General features: G+C 47.6%; 1 protein-coding gene across 4 annotated transcripts in view; it reads left to right on the plus strand.

The window, feature by feature from the left end:
- Window positions 1-23,657, plus strand: part of LOC138165324 (NADH-cytochrome b5 reductase-like) — a 40,897-nt gene that overhangs the window by 8,116 nt on the left and 9,124 nt on the right. Inside the window, exons 5-7 of one of the 4 annotated variants that reach the window (XM_069093520.1) lie at window positions 13,141-13,245; window positions 16,599-16,802; window positions 17,850-23,581. In XM_069093520.1, the coding sequence (XP_068949621.1) occupies window positions 13,141-13,245; window positions 16,599-16,802; window positions 17,850-18,053 (513 nt within the window). In that variant the 3' untranslated portion in view covers window positions 18,054-23,581. Of the gene's footprint in view, window positions 1-13,140; window positions 13,246-16,598; window positions 16,803-17,590; window positions 23,582-23,657 lie in introns of those variants that run through there. The other 3 variants (XM_069093523.1, XM_069093524.1, XM_069093522.1) reach the window with 3 other exon arrangements.

Below are 23,657 nucleotides of genomic sequence, written 5' to 3' on the forward strand. Positions count from 1 at the left end.
ATGTTTGTTAAGTACTTATGCAGTGCCTGGCACACAGTAGGTGCTTAGTAAATGCTTATTCCCTTCCCCCCTTTCCTTGAGAACAGAGACCCTTATTCACTTCAATTCAGCGAGCATTTATTAAGCACCTACTGTATGCTGGGCTCTGGGAACACCAAAGCAAAAATGGAATAATCTCTGCCCTCAAGGAGCTTGTGGCCTTTTGTGTCTGGACTTGAACCCGCGTCTCCAGTCTCTAGTCTCTTAGCAGGGGGACACTGTGAACACTTGTGCATCAGAAATTAGCAAATGCCACAAATGAGGCCTTGATTTCTTGTTTTGTGGATTGCCAAAACTTTAGAAAGTGATAAGAAAATGTGAACAATGAAGATTAACTGAAGTGTGCCCCAGGTGGCCCTTGGCTGAGCATTTACCAGGGAGGCTGCTCTGGGGGTCCTTTGGCTTCCGGGAGGAGGGTCCCTGGCTGGTGACCTTGGGCAGGCCAGGAGACCTGAAGCAGCCTTTGGGCTGTGCCGCCCAGCCACTTACTGACCACAGCATTGCCCTTTTAATCTCTCTTGGGGCCTCAGTTGCTATGGCTTTGAAATGGGATTAATATCTGGCCTCCCTGCCTCATAGGATCATGAAAAAAGCAGCCTGTCACCTCAACTGCCATAGTTTGGGCTGAGCACCCCCGTTCTTTGGGCCTTACTTTCTTTGTCTTTGAAGTGAGAGCATTGGACCAGCTGACCTCATTGGAGCTGACCTCTGATCTGGCTCCTCCTCCTTCCTCTCCTCCTCTTTTCTCCCTTTCCTTGCCCTCCCCCTCCCCTATCTCCTTCTCCTTCCCACCTTCACATTCTTTCTTCCCTCTCTTTCTGTTTCTCCCCTGCCCCTTACCTCCCCCTCCCTCTATCCCCCTCTCCTTCCCTCTGTCCCCCTCCCCTTCCCTCACCCTCCCCTTTTCTCTCTCCCCTCCCTCTCTCCCCCCCCCCCCCTTCCCTCTGTCCCCTCCCTCTCTCCCCCTCCCCTTCCCTCCCCCCCTTCCCTCTTTCCCCCTCCCCCTCCCTCTCTCCCTCCTGCTTACTCTCCCTTGGGAGAGTCTCTTGTGCCAGCCTGGCTTTAAGCTGCCCAGGTCTTGGGCCCCTGCTCTCCAGCCTCATTCACCATGGTGCCAGTGGTTTCAGAGGGCTCCCCAAGCCGCCTCCCACTTGCCTCAGCTCCCCACACTGGGTGTCTGGGAGGGTACTGCCTGACAGCTCAGCGTGGAAGCATCTCTTCGCAGTAGCTGTATTTCTCCCAGCTGTGAGATTGATTATCCTCCCTGGGCAACTGTAAAGCTTCTCTTTTAGGGGAATGATTAATTATCTCTGAGCCACTGGGGCTAAATGGGGCCTTAAACATCTCTGCAAAGGGAAGCTGCCTGAGAGACAGCAGCCTGGGGAAAGAGCCCCCAGCCTGGGGAAAGAGCCCCCAACCAGGGTCCAGACCTAGGTTGTGTGTCCTCAGGCCAGCCAGGCCAACTCTGGGTGAGGAAACTGAGGCCCAGGGAAAGGAAATGGCCGTGGTCACAAGGAACTTGAACCTGCATCCTCTGGCTCCAGAGCAGATTCCTCTTTTCATGGACCTCTTTCAAGAAGTGTTCTCCCTGCTGACTTTGGGTTCAGTCCACCTGCCCAAGCCTCAGTTTACCCCTTAAAATAAGGGAAATAATCTCTGCATTACCGGTCTCACAGGGCTTCAGAAACAATAAAGCTCATGTCCTGTAAACATTTACTAGAGGTGTGTGGCCTGATGGACAGGGAGCTGCCTCAGAGTCAGAAAGACCTAGATTCAAGTCCTGCCTTGGACATTTGTTTGGCATTTAAAGCCCTTCCCAGCCTGGCCCCAACTTTATTATAGGTGACTTCTCTCCCTAGACACCACGGTCCAGCCACACCAGCCATCCTGCCGCTGCTCCATATTCCTTCTCCCACCCTCTGCTTCTCCCCTCTTTCCCTCCCTTCCTCTACTTCTCAGCAACTCTTATTTCCTCCCAGTGCCTCCTACCCAAACGAAGCCTTCCTGCGCCCCAGCTGCCAGTGCCCTCCCCTCACAAACTGACTCTGGCTTGAGCTTGGAGACGCTGCCTTCTTTGAGAGAGGGGAAGGTTCTCCAGGGGAGGCACCATTTCATTTGTCTGTGTATCCCTGGCACAGCGCCTGGCACACGGGAAGTGTGAATAAATATGGATGGGCTGATATGCAGGTGGCCCCAAGCAAGCCATTCGGTGCCCCAAGCTTAACTCTGTCTTAAGACTCATGGGTTTGGAGCAGATCTGCATGGGTGAAATTACAGGTCCGGTAGAGATGCTGGGAATCAGAAGGGTGTCATCCTTCGATCATCTCTGTATGGAAGAGACAGTGGGGGAAAGGAGGTTGAGTGGAGTTGGACTCCCCTGTGAGTGTCAAGGGAGAGAAAGCCTGGGAAGATGGCCTGCATGCTCAGCACAGGGTCTGTGGGTTTGGGTTGTGGCGGCTTTCTCTGGCTAAGTTTGTGTTCCCAGTCCTGGTGTTGAGCAGAAATGTGTCCTCCTTAAACACCTGCCCGGCAGCCCGAGTGTTTCCCCCCTGAGGTAAAATTTAATCTCTCTTCCCTCTGGTAACCCTTCAAACCTCCTGATGGCCTTTCCCTGGTCATCCCCCGGCTCGTCCACTCCCATTCTCAGAACTAGCCAGCCGATGGTGGATGTGGCCCAAGCAGACAGCAGCAGTAGGACAGTCACGCTTGTGATCTGCCCACTGGTCTTCCCTTGCTGTGTGCCAGAGTGACATCAGGTCACATCATGGCGCTCACTCATTAATCTGCTAGAATTCTCCCCCATATGACCTGCTTCCCAGCTGTGGTTCCCCTGCCTCAACTTGTACAGTGGATTTTTTTTTAGCCTTTGTGGAGGACTTTGCATTCATCCCTCTTGGATTTCTTCTTGACTTCAGCCAGCCGAGACAGTCTGTGAAGATATTTTCACATTCAGCCACCCAATGTAGTAGCTATCACTCTCAGTTCTATGTCACCTTCAAATTTGAGAAATATCCCTTCATCCTACTCCAAAAATACTAAGGATGGGAGCTTTAGACAAGTTGTGTCTAAATTTTCTCTCCCTCTCCCAGTTCCTAACATGTTAGGGAGCTTAATAAATTGCGTCCCGGAAACAAAGGAGTGAATAAACAGGGCCAAGGCCAGATGCCAGGGCTGTCCCTTTAGGGACCTGCCTTTGGTTGGTGCATTCCTTGAGACCTGTCTGTCATCCAGCTAGTTCCCAGCCTTCCTAAGCCTGTTACTAGCTGGTCCACATCTCTCCATCTTGTCCAATGACTTCTTAAGAGACTTGGCCAAATGCCTGGCCAAAATCAATAGCCACTGCCTTCCCCTAGTCTGGTAGGCTGAGCAAAATAAAAGGGAGGGAGAGAGGTGAGTACAGCCTAACTCATTCTTAATGAAACCCTCTGGCTCTTGGTGATTGTTCTCTTCCCTTCTAAGGACTCACAAACCATCTCTAATATCCTGTGCTATAACTTTACCAGGAATCGGTAGGCTTACTGGCCTTTGGAAAGTTCTGACATTTACCCCTCTCTGGTCCTTTGGCCCCTCTCCCATTTGCTGCACTTCCTAGAGGTGACTCACATTGAGTGGGTTCAGTAATCCCATCCGCTGGGTATTTTCAAAGTGGGCCTGTTGACTTAAACTCCTTTGAGGTGGTTCGAGGCTCTCTAGCTCTCTCCAGTTCTGGGTTCCAGTCCTCTGTTAACCATCATTGTTGTTCTGTCTTTCCCAGTCCGGAGATAATTCTTTGGAGCAAAGGAGACACAAGCAAAATAGGGATTGAGTAGTTCTGTATTCTCTCTGTGATTTCTTCCTATTCATTCTTCCTAATTGGTCTCCCTGCCTCCAGTCTCTCCCCACTCTAGTCCACCCCACCCTCAGCTGCATTTTACAAAAAGAGAGGTCAGATCATGTTTCTCTCTCATTCAATAAATTCTAATGGCTCCCTATTCCCTCTAGGAGAAAATGTAAGAAAGAATGGAAAAATAGCCTAGCCATGCCTTGACAGGCCTGGTGAGGAGGGCCCAAGATCTCTCTTCATGCTCAGAGGCTTACATGATGCCTTCTGTAAGTGATCACAGATTCCTTGGGATCCGGTGAGAAGGGAGTCTGAGGTCCCTTCCACACCTGGAGGCTCAGAGCAGTTTGTCCTCCCTACTCAATTTTTGTCAGGGAGGAAAAAAGGGTCATTTTGACCTTTTCTTTGTCAGGAGGGAATAGGAAACAGTCAGAGAATAGTTGTGCTTACTCCAAATTCATCCTTGGACTGCCTTGGGCATAATGTTCTGTGCTCGCTCATAAGAACTGTGCTCCAAGACTGGGGGGGGGGGGCATGGATCAGATGCCAGATCAGATGTCTTGGCCCAGCACCTCAGATCTTTGTAGTCTGAGGGCAGCACTTTGAGATCTCGGGTCACTGCCACTTTCCCTGGTCACTCTCAAGGGGAGGGTGATATTTAGCTTACTATCACCAGCCAAGTTTCCTACCACCAAACACCAATTACACAAAACACCATCACAATTATCTCCTTATCAAACTAAACAGAAATCAGACCATATGGAGAACAGAATAAGGCAAAGACTACACAAGAGTAGAGGATTTCTTTGTCAAGGAGCAAGATAAAATATCTCTGCTCAACCAAGGAGGGAGGGAATAATCTCACCAAGGGACGAGACTCTCCTAATCGTTTGTAGGGTTACAAGCAGTGGCAATGAAGGGACATGTTGGGGGTCGGCTCCCTACATATCTGTAGCTTCAGGGGGATCCAAAAGTTCAAAGTTGATCTCTTGAATATCTTTCTCAAAGTCTTCCAGCCATTTGAAGAAATCCTTTCTCTCTTCACACAGGTTCACGGTAGAGAGAGTAGTGTCTCTCAGCCATTCTGGAGTCATATACCCTTACACATAGTACACAAATCACAAATCTATCCTTCGGGGCACTCACTGCCCAACCCAAGTGAGTGGAGGTGTTTCATGTAAACTCTTTGACATTCAAAGCCTTTCATGATCTCTCCTGAAACTCCCTTTCCAGCCTTTCACATTTACTTCCTTTTACTTACTCAGTGGTCCAGTCAAACTGACCACCTTACCGTTCCTCTTAAACATTACTCCACTGACCATGACTCTGCCTTTGTTCTGGCTGTTCCTTACATCTGGAACAAACTTTCTTCACCTCTCCCCCTTAGAGTGGATAGTTTCCTTCAAGGCTCATCTCAAGTCCCTCCTTCTACATGATGCCTTTCCTGACTTCCCCCCCCAGTTGCTAGTGACCCTGTCCCCCATCTGCAATTTTTTATATATTTGTAATATGCACATCTTATCTCACCTGTTAGAGTGGAGGCTGCTTAAAGACAGGGACTGATTTATGCTGGTATTTGTGTCTCATAGTAGGTAGTAGGTAGTTTCAAAAATGCTTGTTGACAATGATTCTGAGCTGCTGTCCAGTTTATTCCTTGATCTTCTTGCCCCAAACATAGCTTTTTTTTTGTCTGAAACAAATGAAAAGCCTGAGACACAGAGTTTCTGGGTAATTATTAATCAGTTTATTAATTAGGTTAGCTGATAATAAATTGATGGTCAGTGGTTTCTCTCGGTAACCGAAGATAAAACTATGGTGATCACTGAATGCTTAAATACCTTTGGAAAAAGGGGTTGCCCCTGAGAGGTAGAAATCCATCTTGATTGGTTAATGATTTAAGAATGGGTGGACATTTAATGAGGAGGTGGGCTTCTCCTGCTGAGAACCAGACTCAGGTCATGAGACTTAAGCTGCTTCCGTCTATCTGGACATTGGAATCCATCTCTCCCCAGAACACTAGTTGATTTTCTCCTTCATGAGCTGAGTTTCCCTAGACTCTAATGGAGTTGATTTGAGTGAGGGCCAGAAGCTGCCCACTTAACTTGGGGTTTACTGGCTAGATTTCCTCCCTCCCTCCTTCCCTCCCTCCCTCCCTCCCTCTCTCCCTCCTTCCTTCCTTCCTTCCTTCCTTCCTTCCTTCCTTCCTTCCTTCCTTCCTTCCTTCCTTCCTTCCTTCCTTCCTTCCTTCCTTCCTTCCTTCCACACAGTTCATTCTGAAGCTCATACACTGGACCATAATAGATCCCTGCCCAAGCTCCACTTAATGGCTGTATTTTGGCCCCTCCTAGCTTAGAGTGAATGTCAATGGTAATTGTTTCTCTTTGAACAGTTTAATCTGAGGGTCTTCCCCTTCCAACTTGATTTTTTTTCTTTTTTCCCTAATTAAAGGGGTCATCCCTTGACTCACTTCTTAATTCATTGAATGGGCGTTACCTCACTCTAAGTGAGCACCTGAAAAAGCCTTAGCCTGAAAGGGCCAGGGCCTCCCATTGCATCCTGGGTCATCTCCAGTCATCCTGATGAATATCTGGTCACTGGCCCCAGATGGCTCTGGAGAAGAAAGTGAGGCTGGGGATCTTGCACAGCCCTGCCTCCTTCAAACCAAAGTCAACTGCAAGTCCCGTCATCATCTCCCTGATACCATGGTCTTCTTTCGAGAACGAAGGACAGACACAGCAATGAAGGAGTGCAAGGGCCTGCTCTCCTGATGCTTTGGGGCCAGCATGCATCAAGATTAGACTCTACTTAGACCATAAACCCAAGTCAGGTCCCCTGGTTGGGTGGGTATGCCCTGAGGATTAGGCCAATCTCAGCTCTCAGCCGTGGCCTTCAGGGCCTGATGGATTGGTACCTCAATGAGGAAATAAAAGGCAAAAACCTCAATTAATTTGTCATTAATATAATAGAAAAATAACCACTTCTCTCAAGTCCTTTTATTTTCTTAGTTTTTTTTTCCCAACCTCTACTTATGCTATGCTTAGGGTCCTGTCGCTTATATAAGACCTGTGACAAATAGTCGAAACTACCCCTAAATTTCTCATAGCACCTTTGTTAAATGAAGGAGTGAATGAGGAGTGACTGAATGAGAAAGCATTCATAGTAAGCACATACCATGTGTCAGGCATTATGTTAAGTGCAAGACAGTCCTTGCCTTTCAAGGATTTCCATTCTAATGTGGAAGGACAGCAGAGACTGGGCCATGGTGGCTGGGTAGCCCATAGAGCAGAGAGAGGGCTTGAGAGCTTTAGATCTGGAGAAGTCTCACCCACCTGGGCCTCTGCCCCAGAGCAGGAGGAGCTGGAGTGCCAGAGGAGGAAGAATATGATTGCCCCGTAGGAAGATCCATGCCTGTGCCCTGTTCTTGGTGCTGAACTCTCTCTCCCTTGTACTGTGGTTACCCAGCCTCCCTTCCATCTCATGCATATCCTGGCTACGTCCCTATTCAGCTGCATCTCTTTCTCCAGACATTTCCTCTCCTTACTCCCCAGTAGTTTCAATGGCGATTGTGTTACCAGAATTTATTTCATTATCAAGCCTCCCATCCTTCTTGGGCCAATTTTAGCAAAGCAGTCCTTCAGCAAACCAGCCCCGCAGGTATCCGAGCTGTTCTGTCTCTGCACTCTTTAAGACTCAACTCTTCTAAAGTACAGTTCTGCACTCGCTCAGCGTTCTTCTCTTTATCACAAATCCTTAAGAGGGTGAGCAGCCAACAGAAGTAAATCACTCATATGGAGATCATGCTGACTCATACAGAGGAGATTGTGGTCCACTGAAACCCCCAGATCTCTTTTCAGCTCCTCCATTTTGTGCTTTTGAATTGACTTTATGTTCTAAAGTGTGAGATTTTATAAACTTAATCTTGTTAGGTTCAGCCCAGTGCTCTAATCTGCCAAAATCTGTTTGGATCCTGACTGTCATCCAGTGTGTTAATGGCCCCTCACCAGCTCTTTCATTTGCTGGGTTCTTCCAAGGTGATGTCATTTCCACTTCTTCTACCAGTCTCCCCACTTATTGGTTAGAGTCCAGTCTAGAATAGCGGCATCTCCTTGGTATCCCAGTCTTCTGAAATATGACATTAGTAGGAGAACCAGCTAATTAGTAACAGCTTAGCACCCATGTGAAGGAGCCAAGCCGGCAGTAAGTGGGAAAGCAGCTAACAGAAAAAACAAACACACAAAAGAGCCTTGAGAAGCCATATGATGAGAGGCTTACTAAGAGGCTTTACACAGACCTTTTTCACTGACTGCAATCTCGTAGATAAATGAATATAATGGTTTTCCTGGGAGTTGAGTGGAGAGCCAAGTTTTAGTAGTTAAGCAGTGATTGATAATAGTTGAATTAGTGACAAAGGGTTCAATTTGCCCTGGTCAGACACGTTGATTAGCGTGTTCAATTCTGGGTGCTACATTTTAGGAAGGACATTAATAAGCCAGAGTGTCCAGAGGGCAGCCAGGATAGTGAAGGGCCTGGAGCTCATGCCATGGAAGGATCAGCTGTAGGAAGCTGAGATCTCAGAAATCAGTCACAGAACTGAGAGTTGGGAGGGACCTCATTGGCTGTCTAATTCAACCTCCCCAAAAACAAGTGTGAGATTTTTACTTTTGTCTCTACTGAGTTTAATCTTCTCAGGTTCAGCCCAAATCTGTTTGCATCCTTATTCCATCACCCGATATGTTAATAGTCCTTCTCTGGGTTTAAAATTTTATGTAAATTTAACAGTCTCTAAATTTTGATGGTCACAGATCTCTCCTTTTATCCAGGTCACTGATAAGAATGTAAGCACAGATCCCCGGGGCACTCCACTGGAGACTTCCTGCAAAGTTGACTGGGAAGCATTGTAGAAGAGAAACTCAGTGCCCTGCTATTTTGGCACAAGTCTACCAGGAACACATTTAGTGATTAAACTGAAAGCCTCTCTCCTTAAATAAATAAAAACTCAAACTGCTTCTGAAAATCTCTGACATAATGAACACGAGCTTTAAGAGCCCATGGGATGAGGCTTTTTTATTTACAACTTTTTAGGGTTCGTAAGCTCCTAGATTTAGAGCTGGAGTCCAACCCCCTGATTTTTACAAGTGCGGGAAGTGAGGTACAGGGAGGCATGTGACTTAGCTAAGGTCACACAGCTTGTACTTATCTGTGGCATTTCAAGAACAAACACAAGATTAATTAATAAATTCTTAATAGTAATTTAACTTTGGCACACCCTGGAGATTCATTTCCTAAAATTGTTCCATCCCTTTCTAACCTCTAAAGATTTATTTTTCAACACCTGGTCAAAGGTGAACCCAAGAGATGCTTCTATTAATTGAATTAATCAAGAGAAGTTCTAGCTTTTATATCATGACCTTAATCAGTTCCAGGGAGGATTCCTTCATATGTTCCTTCTCCATTTAGAAAATGATCAGGCAGGGGTGGCTAGATGGCTCAGTGAATAGACCACCAGTCCTGGAGTCAGGAAGACCTGAGTTCAAATTTGGACTCAGATACTTAACACTTACTAGCTTTGTGACGTTGGGCAAGTCATTTAACCCCAATTGCCCCTCCAAAAAGCAAAAAAAAAAAAAAAGATTAGGCCTAAGAACAAAACAAAAAGATTGCCACATGTGGGACCATTTCTCCTGGACTGATAATTGAAGAAAGGCTGAGAAAGTTTCTTATTCAGTTTAGACCCAGGATTTCACTGACATGCAATACTATGCTAATAGTTCTTAATATTTTCCCCAAGAGGAATGGTGGTGGGGGAAATGCTTCCACTCCATTAACAACCAATATGGTCTGGCCATCCAAGCCCTTTTAAATCTACGTAATTCTCTTATTGTCTAGTCCACATCATTCCGTCTTCTCCACAAAATGGGATGAGACACATTATCAGAAGCTTTGCTAAAACCTAAGTGAATTCTATCCATAGCTTCCCCGAATCTGCTGGTTTAGTAACCCTGTCGAAAAAGCAAACGAGGGGAGTCTGGTATGACCTGCCCCTCGTGGAGCCAGGCTTGACTTTTGGTAATCACTGCTTTCCTTTCTAGACATTCTCTAACCATCTCTTTTTGGAGCAGCTAGGTGGTGCACTGGATAGAACCAGGCCTGGAGTCAGGAAGACTCATCTTCATGAGTTCAAATCTGAACCCAAATATTTATTAGCTGTGTGACCCTGGCCATGTCACTTCACCCTGTTTGCCTCAGTTTCCTCATCTATAAAATGAGCTGGAGAAGGAAATGGCAAACCATTCCAGTGTCTCTGCCAAGAAAACCCTAACTGGGGTCACAAAAAGTCAGACATGACTGAATAACAACAACCATATCTTTAGTAATGCATCCTGGCATGTCCCAGGAACTGATGCCTGTGGATTCTTCTCTTCCATTTTTTCAAATCTGGACAACCCTGGCCGTTCTCCAACCTTGTGCTACCTTTTGTTTTCCATGACTTTGCCCATGTCACCGACAGTGATAGCGTTCTTGCCTATCTGTTCTTTCAGCACCTGGGTCAGAGACTTGATTCTATCAGGGTCAGCCGTATGCTCCCTTTTTATCTTGAGTATCTCCTCTCTGTTAATTATTTCTGTCCTGTCATTTTCAGCACACACGTCATTCCTCTTGGCAAAAGTCAGAATTAAGCCACTTTTCCTCCCTGTTGTATGTTGTCCTTGTCCCGGCCACTCCAAGCAAAGGCTCAGTCCCTTCTTTGATCCTTTCCAACATGACTTTTTAAAAAACGATTTTATCTTTAGCTCCCTTTGCCGGCTTCAGCACTCTTGACATTGTTCTTATAGGATAGTGTTCTAGACCCACATTCATCTTCTGCTCCCTGGTCTTGTTTCCATCTTTTGTATATTTATTTTTGAGAAATTAAGTTGATTGGTGAGTTCCCTGTGTATCCGCATCTGTTCAGACAAATGCTGCTGGAATTGTTTCACTGTGTGTCTTCAGAATTTCATTCCTGAGCATGTCTCTCTCTCCTAGGCTGACTTCCCCTAAAGCATTTCCACCCAGAAGATAGTTCCTATCCTTCCTGCTAACCCTTTGAAATCTACTTTCCCAAAACTCAGGGGGCGTATGTCAGACGATGCCAAGATTTTCCTTCATTTTCCATCACAGATTCTAGGAGGGAATGGCCACTTCCTCCACAAGGTTCCCATCATTTCCACCCCCGCTGCCAGTTCCTCTCTGTCAGTGAAAATCAAACCCATAATAGAAACCCCGCTTTTTGTTTCCTCCCCCTTTCACAGGATGAAGTTATCGTAAAGCGCGTCAATGAGTTGCTGGTTGCTCTGCTTTTGCCAGCAGATGTTTGGGTAACTGAAGACCCCCATCACTGCTGTGGCACGCTTTCTGCCTCTTCATCTCTTTCTTATTTCTGTCCAGGCAGTCTGTCATCTATTCCAAGGACAACCCTGCTTTCGTGTCTTCCTCCAGTGACCTTTACCTAAATCCTTTCAGCTTCTCCTCTGTGCTTCCTGAATTTCCTCACATGAGTAGACCATCTTAATAGAAAATCTTTCTTCTCTCCTACCCACCCGATTTCATTTGAATAAGGCACACCCATCCAGAGCCACAGTTCAGTCATGGGTTTCACCCCACTGAGTCCTACTGGCACCCAGAAGTCAAACCTGGTTTCTTGTGTCAGGTCCTTGAGATCTCTTTGTTTGCTGCCTAAACCTGAGCATTTGTACACAAATGTTGGAGGCCATGGATTTGAGCGCTGGCTCCTTTCTCGGCTTTTTGTCTCCTGTGAACTGAGCGTCTTGGATTCTGACACTCCTCTTCCTTTTCTCTAGCTACTATTTAAAGCAGGGATTCTTAACCTCGAGTCCATGGACTTCTACAACATCTGTGGATAGCTTTCAGGGAGTCTGTGAATTTAGATGGAAAAGAATTATTTCTTTATTTTTGCTAATCTAACTGAAATTTCGTGTTTTCTTCAACCCTGAATTTTTTCAAAGCCATTATTCTAAGAAGGGTCCAGAACTCCCGCTCCAGAGCATCTCACTTGGGGGAGGTCTCCTCTCTCCTTCATCCTTTATATAGGTTCAAGTCCTTTAGATTAGACGTGCCCGCTTTTGTTAGGTCTATGCCATCTCTGCCTACACACTTCTTCTTTGCGTCCCAAATTAGCTTTTCTCTTCTGCCTCCCTTGGCTTTATTGGGTGTCACTGAGGAAGATAGCCTGCCCCCTTACAGGCTTCAGTTTCTTGCCCAAGACTTCATAATTGTTGATGATATGTTTTAGGTTCCTTCAGAAGGGGTATCATTTGTGCTGAATTACCAGAACTGGGTAGCTGTCCACGGTTTTGATAAGTCTTGGGAGGTTCTCTGTTATTTCTTAGAGAGGAGCCTGGGAAGATCACAGGCCTCTCTAGTGCTATTATCTTGTAAAATGCTTAGAATCTTAAAGCACTATGTAAATGATAGATATTATCCAGTCCGCTGCCTTTGAGCCTTTTGTGGATGAGCTCTCTTGCCTGGGAGTGTCTGTGGTTCTGCGCAATCACTCTGGGGAGCACACGTGACTTCTCCCTCAGAGTGTCCAGCTCCCTCCTGTTCAGGGGCGCCACTGATCTGGGTTTAAAACTTTGGTTGTGCAGGAGCCTTTGGCCTTCCCTTCCTCCCCTGTGTAACCTTCTCTGGCCCTCCATCATCCTGACTAGGCTCACATCTTTCCTCCTCTCCTTCTTCCCCAGCAAAGCCTCCCTTCTCTTCTCTTCTACCTTCATTCCCCCTGATGTAGAGAGGGAAGGGCCATTCCTTGAACCCTACACCTTCTCCTCCAGGAGGGTGATCATCCTACACTCAGGGCAGAGACAGCAGACAGTCACTTGGATGAGGCAGAAATACAAGCACCACGTGTTCAGCACAAGCCATCGCATAGTACACCCTACTCTCCGTATTGGTGGGAATCATCTCCCTTGTCTTGTTAACCTGCTTGGGAGTGTTTACAGCTCTACTCTAAGCACTTGGTTAACACTTTTATGGATAATCATCATCTCTGGATAACTGGCCACACCTCTGTTCACCTTCCCCCCTAGTCCCAACAACACGGCCCCCGCCAGCCCCGTATGCCAGCTGCCCCAGCTTCCGAGCTCTTCCCCCAGCTTGCTGCCCCCTGGGCTCTGTCTCTGTTTGACCCACATGCCTTGCCTTGCCAACGACCTTCTCCATCTTCAAGTTCTACTCCTTCATCCTTTTGTATTCTCCCTAATGTCCTTGACTTTCCCTTCCAGTGCTATGAGACGGGGCTCATGTCCCAGTACGTCAAGTCCTGGAAAGTTGGTGATACGGTCTTTTGGCGGGGACCTTTTGGGGGCTTCCCCTACAGACCAAACCAGGTGAGTACAAGATGAGGGGCTGGTGTCATGGCCCCTGAGATTCCTTCCTGAGCCAAATGAGAAGAAGCAGAAGTGACTTTTAAGTGTCTAAGGAGCAGAGGGGTTTCAATATGTTCATAATGAGCAATTAGTGTTTATTTGTGTTGTAATTTTAATGGAGGTTTATTTTTATTTAAAAAAAAAAAAAAGCAAAATCCTTTTCTTCCTGTCCTTTCCATTCCTGAATCTCAAGGACTTGGAGGCTGAGAGCCCTGCAGGGGATGGAGAGGACACAAGTTAAACCATCCATTGCTTTCTTTTCAGGGAGCCCGGAGATCATAAATGATCTATTTAGGGCTGGAAGAGACCATGGGGGTTATCCAGCCCAACAACTTCTTTTTACAGTTGGGGAAACTGGCCGAGAGGGGTAAAGAGACTTGCCCAAGGTCACACACTTTGAGGTAGCAGGCCTAGGGTCTCTAATTGCAAAGCCAGCTGTCCAGCCATTGTGCCACACTACCTTTTGTGCAAACCTTTCCAAAGATCTAGGGTGGGAGTTCTTGACCTTTTGGTATGTGTGCCCGACCACTTGGGCAGGCAGTCTGGGAGAAACCAAGTGATGGAAGGCCTCATCTACCCCAGTCAGAGTGGCCCCAGGGGAGCCACAGGAGGTTTTTAGAGTGAGGGATGGCACAGCCCTAGCAAGGCCTTAAGGGGCCAGGAGCAGGACGGATATAAAGCAACAGAAGAGTTCCCCCAAGATTTGGAGGTCTTCAGTCAGTCAACAAGCATTTATTAAGTGTCTACTGTGTGCCAGGCACTGTGCTAAGTGCCTGGGAATATAAAGCAAAGAAGAAACATAGTCCCTGTTCTCAAGGAGCTCCCGTTCTGACAGGGGAGGCAGCCAGCCAATAATCACGTATATACAAACTCTATTGTGCTCTATTCACTGTGCCACCTAGCCACCCCTAGAATTTCTTTTTTCTTTTCAGTAGGGAAGTGGGGAGAGAAGGGGAGCAGGCTTTCTACAAAAACAGGCAGAGAAGGGAAGGAGTTGACTCTTTATGGTTGGCCCAGAAAGACAGAACTCCAAACAAGAGGTAGAAAGCACAGGGAAGCCCATTTCCGTTTGACAGAAGAAAAAATGTCCAGCAACCAGAGGTAATGGGCTGCTTTGGAAGGCACTGAGCAGAGTCTGGCTGGCCACCTGTTGAGGCTGTCCCATAGGGAATTCCTATGTGGGTATCCTCTAAAGTCCCTGTAGCTTTGTCCTTGGAGTCCAGCAGAGGGGATGGAGGTGGCCAAGAGTGCTTATGCTTCCTAAAGCACCTTGCCAGCACTGTAGCCTTCCATCCACCCATGCCTTCCTACAAACAGCTGCTAAAAGGATTTTTAAATAATATTTTGGTTTTTTCCAATTACATATAAAGACAATTTTTAACATTCATTTAAAAAAAATTTTGAGTTCCAAATTCTGTTCTCTCCCCGTGAGATGTGAGATGGTAAGCAGTTTGATATAGGTTATCGATGTGTGATCATGCAAAACGTGTTTCTGTATTGGTCATGTTGTGAGAGAAAAGACAAAACACCAAAAAAAAGTGAAAAATAGCATGCCTCGATCTGCATTCAGACTCCTTCAGTTCTTTCTCTAGAGCTGGATAGCATTTTTCTTTCTTTTTTAAATTAATTAATTGATTGATTGATTTTTGATTGTCCATTCACTTCCATAAGATTTTGAGTTCTAAATATTCTCCCTTTCTCCCTCCCCAAGACAGCGTGCAATCTGATACAGGCTCTACATATACATTCATAGTAAACATATTTTCAGAGTAGTCATGTTGTAAAGAATTAGAACCAATGGGAGAAACCACAAGAAAGAAGAAATTAAAAAGAGAGAAAATCGTCCACTTCGATCAGCGTTCAGACTCCACAGTTCTTTCTCTGCACGTGGGTGGCATTTTCCACCATGAGTCTTTTGGAGTTCTCTTAGATCCTTGCATGGCTGAGAAGAGCTGAGTCTATCACAGTCGGTCATCCCAGTGGAAAGCGTTTTCCACCGAGTCCTTTGCAGTCGTCTTAGATTTGCAGTTTGTCGTTTGCAGTTGATCATTGTGCAGTGTTGCCGTTACTGTGTACAGGGTTCTCTTGTTTCTGCTTACTTCACTTTGCATCAGCCTGCTAGTCATTCCTTATAGCCCGACGTGTTCCATCACATTCATAGACCACAGCTTGCTCAGCCATTCCCCAACTGATGGGCATCCCCTCGATTTCCAGTTCTTTGCCACCACAAAAAGAGCTGCTATAAGTATGTTTGTACTGCTAGGTTCTTTTCCTTAAAAGGACATTCTTAAAGCAGAGATCTGCACAGCTTCCCTGAGTCCCTCCAGGGTCTGGCTTTGAAAGCCCTTCCCGGCCGGGCCCCAACCTCCTGTCAAGGCTCATGTCCCATTGTTCCCCTTTGGTCTCTGCCACAGCCAAGCTGACTCTGCTGTTTCTCTGTGGGCTATTCCCTTTGCCATCCCTGCCCTTGCACAGGCTGGCCCCTGTGCCTGCAGTGCTCTCCTTCACTTCTGCTCCTTAGAATCCCTACCTGCCCTCAGAGATCAGCTCGATAACCACCTCCTCCAAGGAGTCTTCCTTGTCTCTCCCCCAGAAACTTGGGACGTAATTTTGTACATTCTTAGATGTGTATGTGCTGCGTCTCCCTTGTTTGAATGGAGATTGCTTGAGGACAGGGACCGTTTCAGTTTTGTCTCTGTGTTCCCATTGCCAAGCACGATGTCTGACACAAAGTAGGCATGTCATTTTACATATGAGGAAACTGAGGCCCAGAAAGGTGAGATGGCTTGCCCCAAGTCACAACAGTGAGCATCAGAGGACCTCTGACTCCTGAGTCAGGGCCTTTGTCCTGTATCAAGGGACAGGAAGGCATCGGGAGTGGGTGGGGGGGGAAGGAGAGTGCTCACAGGGGTAGAGGCTGAGGGGTTGGTGTGGCTTGCTTTTTCTGTTAAGGTATTTGGTTCTCATTCTTTCTCTCTCTCTCTCTCTCCCTCTCTCTCCCCTCCCCCCATATCTTCTCTCTGTCTCTCTTCTCTCTCCCTCCTCTCCCTTCTCTCTCTCTCCCTTCTGTCTCTCTGTGTCTCTCTGTCTTTCTGTCTCTCTCTCTGTCTCCCTCCCTCCTTCCCTCTCTTCTCTCTCCTCTCTCTCTCCGTCTCTTTCTGTCTTTCTCTGTCTCCTCTCTCTCTTCCCCCCGTCTCTTCTCTCTCCTCTCTTTGTCTCTCTTCTCTCTCCCTTCTTCTCTCTGTCTCTCCTTTTTTACTCTCCCTTATCTCTCTGTGTCTCCCTCTTTCTTTTCTTTCTCCCCTCTCCCCTAGTATGGTGAGCTCCTCATGCTGGCTGCGGGCACTGGCCTGGCGCCCATGCTGCCCATCCTGAAGGAAATCACAGACAATGAAGAGGACGAGACATTCGTCACTTTGGTCAGCTGCTTCAAGTCCTTCAAGGACATCTACCTGAAGCCGTTCTTACAGGACCAGGCTCGCTACTGGAATGTCCGCACCTTCTTCGTGCTCAGTCAGGTGAGGCCAGAATGGGGGAAGGAGAGGGATCCCCCCAGTGGAAGATGAGCTGATGGGAGATCATCCCCAGGCCAAGCCGCTCACCCTCTGCCACCTGCTCTGACTAACCCCCAGTGCTGTTCCAGCTGATAGAGTCGTGTGTTATAAGTAAGCTGGGTGTCAAGAGGCCTAGGTCTGCCCTCAGCAGCTTTGTGAGCACAAAGTCCTTCCAGCTGCTCAGTCTGGAGCCAGAAGGGCCTTCCAGGCTGCTGATTCAGCTCTCCCCTATTACAGATAGAGAAACTGATGCCCAGGGAGGGAGTGTAGACCCTAGATTCATAGACATAAAGGAGTTTAGAGGTCCCCTAGTCTAATCTGGCTTTGCAGAAGGGGAGGTTAAGCCTTGAGAAGTTAAGTGACTTTCCCAGGATCACACAGCTAATGAACTTTAGAGGGAGATTTAAATCTATCCCAGAGCCAGCGCTTTCCCAGTCCCAGGCTGCCAGTGGGGAAGGCCTTTGGGTGGGGGGAGCAGGGACAGGCTGGCTATTGTCTGAGAACCTGCCTGGCCATGCTGGAAGGCTTGTTAAGGGAAAGTTGGCCGGCTGGTTCATTCTGGCCCAGTAACTATGAAGCTGCTTGGGGGTGGGGCAAGGCATGAGGAGCAGTCAGGGGAGCCCCTTTGACTAGAGCAAAGGAGATTGTGAAGGGGAATAGGATGAGAAAAACCTGGAAGGGACCTGGGGCACCAGGAGGGAGGAGAGAGCCCTGAATGCCAGAATAAGAAGTTTGTTTCCATCCTTTCGCAGGTGGGAAGCGATGGAGGGAGGGCAACAGCATTGAGAAGCAGTCCCTGCTGCTCTGGCCCCTTTTTCTAGTGAGGGGTTTGGACTAGCTGGCCTTCCAGCTCAAAATCCCCTCCCTGTACCTCAGTTTTCCCACCTATCAAATGAGGGGGTTCAGCTGGGCCTTTTCAGCATGATGTTTGTGGCTTCCCTCTGTGACCAGGGAAGGGGAGAAGACACCAGCCACTCATTCATCTCACCGAGGCCCCTCTGGTCTTCACAGGAAGCATCCCTGGACAGGCTGCCCTGGAGTTACCAAGAAAAGACCCACTTGGGGCATCTCAGCCAGGCCCTGGTCCAGGAGCTGGTCAGCTCCTGTCGGAGGAAGCCCTTCGCCCTGGTCTGCGGCCCATCTGAGTTCGTTCGAGACATGGCCTTGTGTTTGCAGGGGGCCGGGCTGACAGAGGAGTCCTACTTTCTGTTTTAGGCCCCACTGGCTATGGAAGGAGGAAAGAAGACAGAGACAGGGGCCACGGCCCATCCCTCTGACCCACTGGTTTTATGGCAGAGGGAGGGGGTGGGCCAGGGTGGTAGGGCTTTGGGTCAAGGTAGCCTTAGGGGAAACAAACCCTACCATAACAGAAAGAACCCTGGAGCCAGAGGCAGAGGACTTGAGTTCACAACCTCCATAACACCCCTGAAGAGGGTGACCCAGCTTTTACTTGTAGACCTATAGTGATGGGGAACTCACTACCTCTTGAAGCAGCCCAGTTCACAGCAGGTCAGCTCCAGGCTGGAGATGATTCTTCCTAACTGAGCTGAAGTCATTCCATCTGCTCATCAGTCCAGATTCTGCCCTCTGTCCTTCAGTGCCCCCGGAGCCTTCTCATCTCCAGGCTGAGCTTCTGGGCAGCCTTGGGTAATCTTCACATAAGGCATGGTCTCTACCCATTGCCTTTAATTCTGCCTTCAGGGCCAAGCTCAGAATCAGAATCTCAGGGCTGGGGAGGGATGCCAGGGGCCATCTCATCCAACGGCTGCTACCCGAACGGGAATCAGCAACATCCCTGACAAGTGCTTATCATCCTACTGTGTAATACTTCTGGTGACAGAGACCTCACGGCCTTGCAAGGCAGCCATTCCAGTCTCATACAGCTCTGATCGCTAAAACAGTGTGTCCTGGATTCAGGCCAAATAATCAGGAGGGCACAGAGGGAGCCTCAGGGTCGTGGGGGCACAGGTTAGGGAGGAGGGGGGAAAAACAAGCTGCTTCTTCCACAACTTTACCATGGGTCTTTACATCTTCATATCTCTCAGGGATAGGGGGGAAGCCTACTGGACTCTGTGCTCTCCACTCCCTTAGAAAAGGAAGCCTGAGCTCCTGGGAGATCTCTGCTGTGCGCAAGTGGTAGTAGGTCTTGAGATTTAGCTCCAAGCCCCTCACTTTGCTGATCAGCAGATGGTGGCACTGAACAGCAGGGCCAACATTTGAACCTGGGTCTCCGGTGTCTTTTGTCGCCTCGGCTCTTCTGTCATTAGCTGCAGGCCCTGTCGCCTTGTATCAGGGGCTCCTAGCCTTCTTGTCCAGGAAGTAGAGGCAGGATCCTGTCCTGAGAGGGGACTCTGCCCTAAGGGGGCAGCCAGAGAGGTAGTGCATAGAGTGTAGGACCTCAGAGTCAAGAAAGTGTGAGTTTAAAATGAAAAGTCACTTAACCTCCGCCTGCCTCAGCGGCCAGGTGGTTTAGTGAATAGAGCACTGGCCCTGGAGTTAGGAGGACCTGAGTTCAAATCCAGCATCAGACACTTGACACTTATTAGCTGTGACCTTAGGCAAGTCACTTAACCCAATTGCCCTGGTTTCCCCCCTCCAAAAAAAAAATGCTAGTTGACTGACTGACATAAGTCATTTCATTTAATCCTCAACAATGCTGCAGTGTAGGTGCTATTATCCCTCTGTTGCAGTTGAGGAAACTGAGGCAGGCAGAGGTTAAGTGACTTGCCCAGGGTCACACAGCTAGTAAGTGTCTGGGGCAGGACTTGAACTCTGGTCTTCCTGATCCCAAGGTCCAACACTCTTCAATCACTCTTGACTGCTACATGCATTCATAGTATACCAGTCACAAAACTTGAGAGCTGGAGGGGGCCTCAGTAGCCATTTAGTACAAGTCACACATGAAAGCAATGCCCAGTAAAACCCATCCTCCCAGTGGGTCATAATAGTGGCTTACATTATAAGTAAACTAAATAGCACTTGCCATGTGCCAGGCCCTGTGCTGAGCTCCTACAGCCATCATCTCATCTTATCCAGTCTGGGAGGTCAGGGCTATTATTATCCCCATTTTGCATTTGAGGAAACTGAGTCAAACAGAGATGAAGCACCATGGGCAAGCATGTATATCCTGAGTTGAAAAAAAAATCCCATAGAAGCTCCCTGTGAACACCTCTACTCCACATTAGTGCCTGAGGTAGCACAGTGGATAGGCCGCTGGGCCTGGACTCAGGAAGATCTGAGTTCAAATCTGACTTCAGAGACTTCCTAGCAGCATGACCTTGGGCAAGTCACTTATCTTCTGTTTGCCTCAGTTTCCTCATCTACGAAATAAGGAAAATAATGGCCCTTACCTTCTAGGGTTGTTCTGAGGGGCAGATGAGATCATTGCAAAGAGCTTAGCAACGTGCCTGGCATGCACCACAAGAATATTAGCTGTTACTGCGTTTTACACGTGGGCCTGGCCCTAGGTGAGCCTCAGTGTCTGTCCTCGCTGCAGATTCCCTGCACACGTGGAACATCTGTCTGGATGGGGAGCTTCCCACGTGCCAGCGCAGACCTGCAACTCACAGGCTTTCTGAAGGAAAACACGAATTGATCAGTTCGGGGCTTTTGCATAAATTACACTTCCTAATGTGTCTCTCTCTCCCCAGAGTCAACCTGTATAACGAATTTTTAGAAAGGGAAGGGGAAACAGTTCACAAAAACTAAGCAACATATGGGAAGAGTCCAATTTTACATTCAGTATTCTACATCCACAGGCCCCCACCTCTGCCAAGAAGGGCAGGGGATTGACTTTCTTTTATACCTTCTTTGGGGACAAAGTTGGTCATTATAATAATATATAGAAAGCAATTGGTAAAGCTGTATATAAATGCTAGTTTTTATTATCAGTCAAAGGATTGTACATTTAGAGCTGAAGACTTCAGAGGTTACTGAATCCAGTCCCCTCATTTTATAGCTGAGGCAACAGGGTCCAGAGGGGTTAAGTGACTTACCCAATGTCATATAAGTTGTAAGTAGCAAGTCCAGGATTTGAACCCAGATCCATTGACTCCATTTAGCCTGTCTTTCACTGTACTATACTTACCTCTTATACTGTAGAGTTCAGGAAGACAACTGTAGTACAGTGTCTGGGACATTGGATTTGTACTCCAAAGTCATAGCTTTGAGTCCTGTCTCTGGAATATGGCATAATAAGTAGAGGGTGAGACTTGGAGTCAGAAAGAGCTGGGTTCATATCCAGTCTTCACTATTTATTTACTGTGTGACCATGGACAAGTCAACTGACCTCTCTGTTCCTCAGTCATGCTTCAATCCTCCCCTCTAGTTTTCTGTATCTGGTCAGGCCTTGTCAGATAGGCATTCTGAGAGAGTAGAAAAAAAAACCACTAAGCTTGGAGGTCAGAAATCTAGTCCTGGATCCACAATTTACTAGCTGTGGGACCCTGGGTCGGGGAGCCTCTGCTCCAAGACCTTCAAGAAGAAGGGGAATCCACTGCCTCTCTGGGCAGGCTGCCCCACTGTGGGATGGCTCTCATTGTTTGGAAGTTTTTCCTGACATCAAGCCCAAAGTGGTCTCTATGTGGCTCCTAGTTCTGTTGTCTGGGGCCAGATGGAACTGAAGAAAAGCTCTTTGTAAACAGTCAGGGATTTCAAGGAATCTCTCCTGAAGGTCTCTTTTGTTTGAGGCGCTGTCCTTAGTGCTGAGTTTTACCAAGTCGACTCCTAGAATCCTAGCTTTGAGGCTATCTGGTATGACCCCTTATTTTACAGATGAGGAACCCAAGGCCCAGTGAGGTCAAGTTACTTGAACAAGGTCACACAAGTACTAAATATAGAGCAGAGGCACAGTTTGAACCCAGGCCTTCCGACTCTGAATCCAGCCTTCCACTGTAGCACACTGCTTGTGATAAGACACAGCCCTGATCTGAAGCATTTGACACTGAGATGAGAGAAAAGACCAGTACATAAATAACTGATGTCAGGGAAAATGAACTAAGTGCCGGAGAGAGGCCCAGGAACAGTGCTAGATGTGAGAGCTGAGGAGGGAGGGTTGGGTTTTTCTTGCCAGAGGAAGGTGGAGGGTTGGATTTTTCTTAGGTTGACAGAAAAGGAGGTGACCTTTCCCAAAAGCCAGTCAATGAGCTCCTTGATTAGGAACCAGCACTACTTGAAGTCTGTGAAGGCCTGAATTGTAAGCAGTGGGCCAAAGCAGCAGCAAGTATTATAGCTAGACATCAGGAGGAAGGTCCCAACCAGGCAGGGTTATGAGCCGCAGAAACCTCTTTATATAGCCATTCCTATAGACAGTAAGCTCCTTGATGTGTTTTTACCTTTCCTTGAACCCATAACAGTGTCTTGCATACAGAAGGCACTTAATAAGTGTTTGTTGGTTGATTGGTTTTTTTTTAAGGCAGATTTATGATATACATTTTACAGATTAGGAAACAGATTCAGAGAGGTTACATGATGTATCTGTGCTCAAGGAGCTAGTAAGTTTCTGAGGTGGGATCTGACTTAAGGTCTTCTTGACTTCCACCTTCCAGCCTTCTGTCCATTGTGGCATGCTGACAAAGGGAACCATGGAGGTCATGTACTCTAAGCCCTTCAGCTAACAGATGAGGGAAGTGGGGTGCATATTAAGTCATTTGTCCAAGGTTACACAAGTATTAAGCAATAATAATAACCACAATTTCTGTGCCACTCTGGGGTTTGCAAAGCACTTTACAAACCTTATCTCATCTCAGTTGTAAGATGTGTGAGGCACAATGATACCCCCATTTTACAGATTAGAAAACTGAGGAACAGAGAAGCTGGTTGACTTGTCCATGGCTACAAAATGAATAAGTGGAAGGCAGGATTTGAATCTGGCTCCAAGTCTAGTCCTCTATCCACCATGGCTATGCCATATTCCACATACAAGACTCAAAGTCAGGTCCTTCAAGTGAAAAGGCAGTGTTCTGGCCACTGTACTCCAGTTGTCTCTGGAAACATCGTGAAGAATATTAGACACTGTCTACAAGAGCTCTAATTATTTGGAGGCAGGAGATGGGGCGGGACTGGTGGACCCCATGAGGTCCTGTAATCCCACTGCTTCTACAAGGTTCAGATTAGAATTTCCTTTCCCCATGCTGAGTCCCACCCAAATAGATCCCTTTCTGTGGAGAGAGAAAAGATAAACAGCTGAGCCAACCCTCCCCCTCTCCTTTGTCAGCCTCAGAAGAGGCAGCCCTGCCATCCCATTACTTGGGGGGGGGGGTTCAATGACTGTTGCTATGGAAACCTAAAGACAGAGCAGGAATCAGGGGACCTGGGTCCTTCTCTTGGCTTAGCCCCCCACTGGCTGCAGGGCCACAGGGCTCCTGATTTCCCTCCTGGGAGGGCCAGGGCCTGGCCTCCCAGAGATGACCTTCCCTAGCAGAAGCTGAGCCCAGGAGCATCCTGCATGTTAATGAGTTCAGCTCTCCAAGGCTCGAGCCTGACCCATAAATTATAATGAGAGGAAATGCTCAGCAGCATGATTAAATAGCCAATGGAGATGCTTGCTGCCTTAGCAGCCAGCTTCGAAGGACGGCCACACTCTGCCCTCTAGCCATGCCTTGGCTCTCAAACAGCCATATAAGCATGTGTATGTGTGCTTTTGTGTATGTGTCTGTGTGTATCTGTGTGCACATGCTTGGAGCCAAGAGAAGGATGGATGGAGAGACAGGAGAGAAGGGACAAGAGAGACAGAGACACAGAAATACATAGAGATACACACACACACACACACACACATAGAGAAAGAGACAGATAGAGACACAGAGAGAGAGCACTTAT

This window comes from Petaurus breviceps, unplaced genomic scaffold, assembly GCF_028583685.1.
Source record: "Petaurus breviceps papuanus isolate PSGF00001 unplaced genomic scaffold, PetGlider_PUasm1.0 208, whole genome shotgun sequence".
NCBI lineage: Eukaryota > Metazoa > Chordata > Mammalia > Diprotodontia > Petauridae > Petaurus > Petaurus breviceps.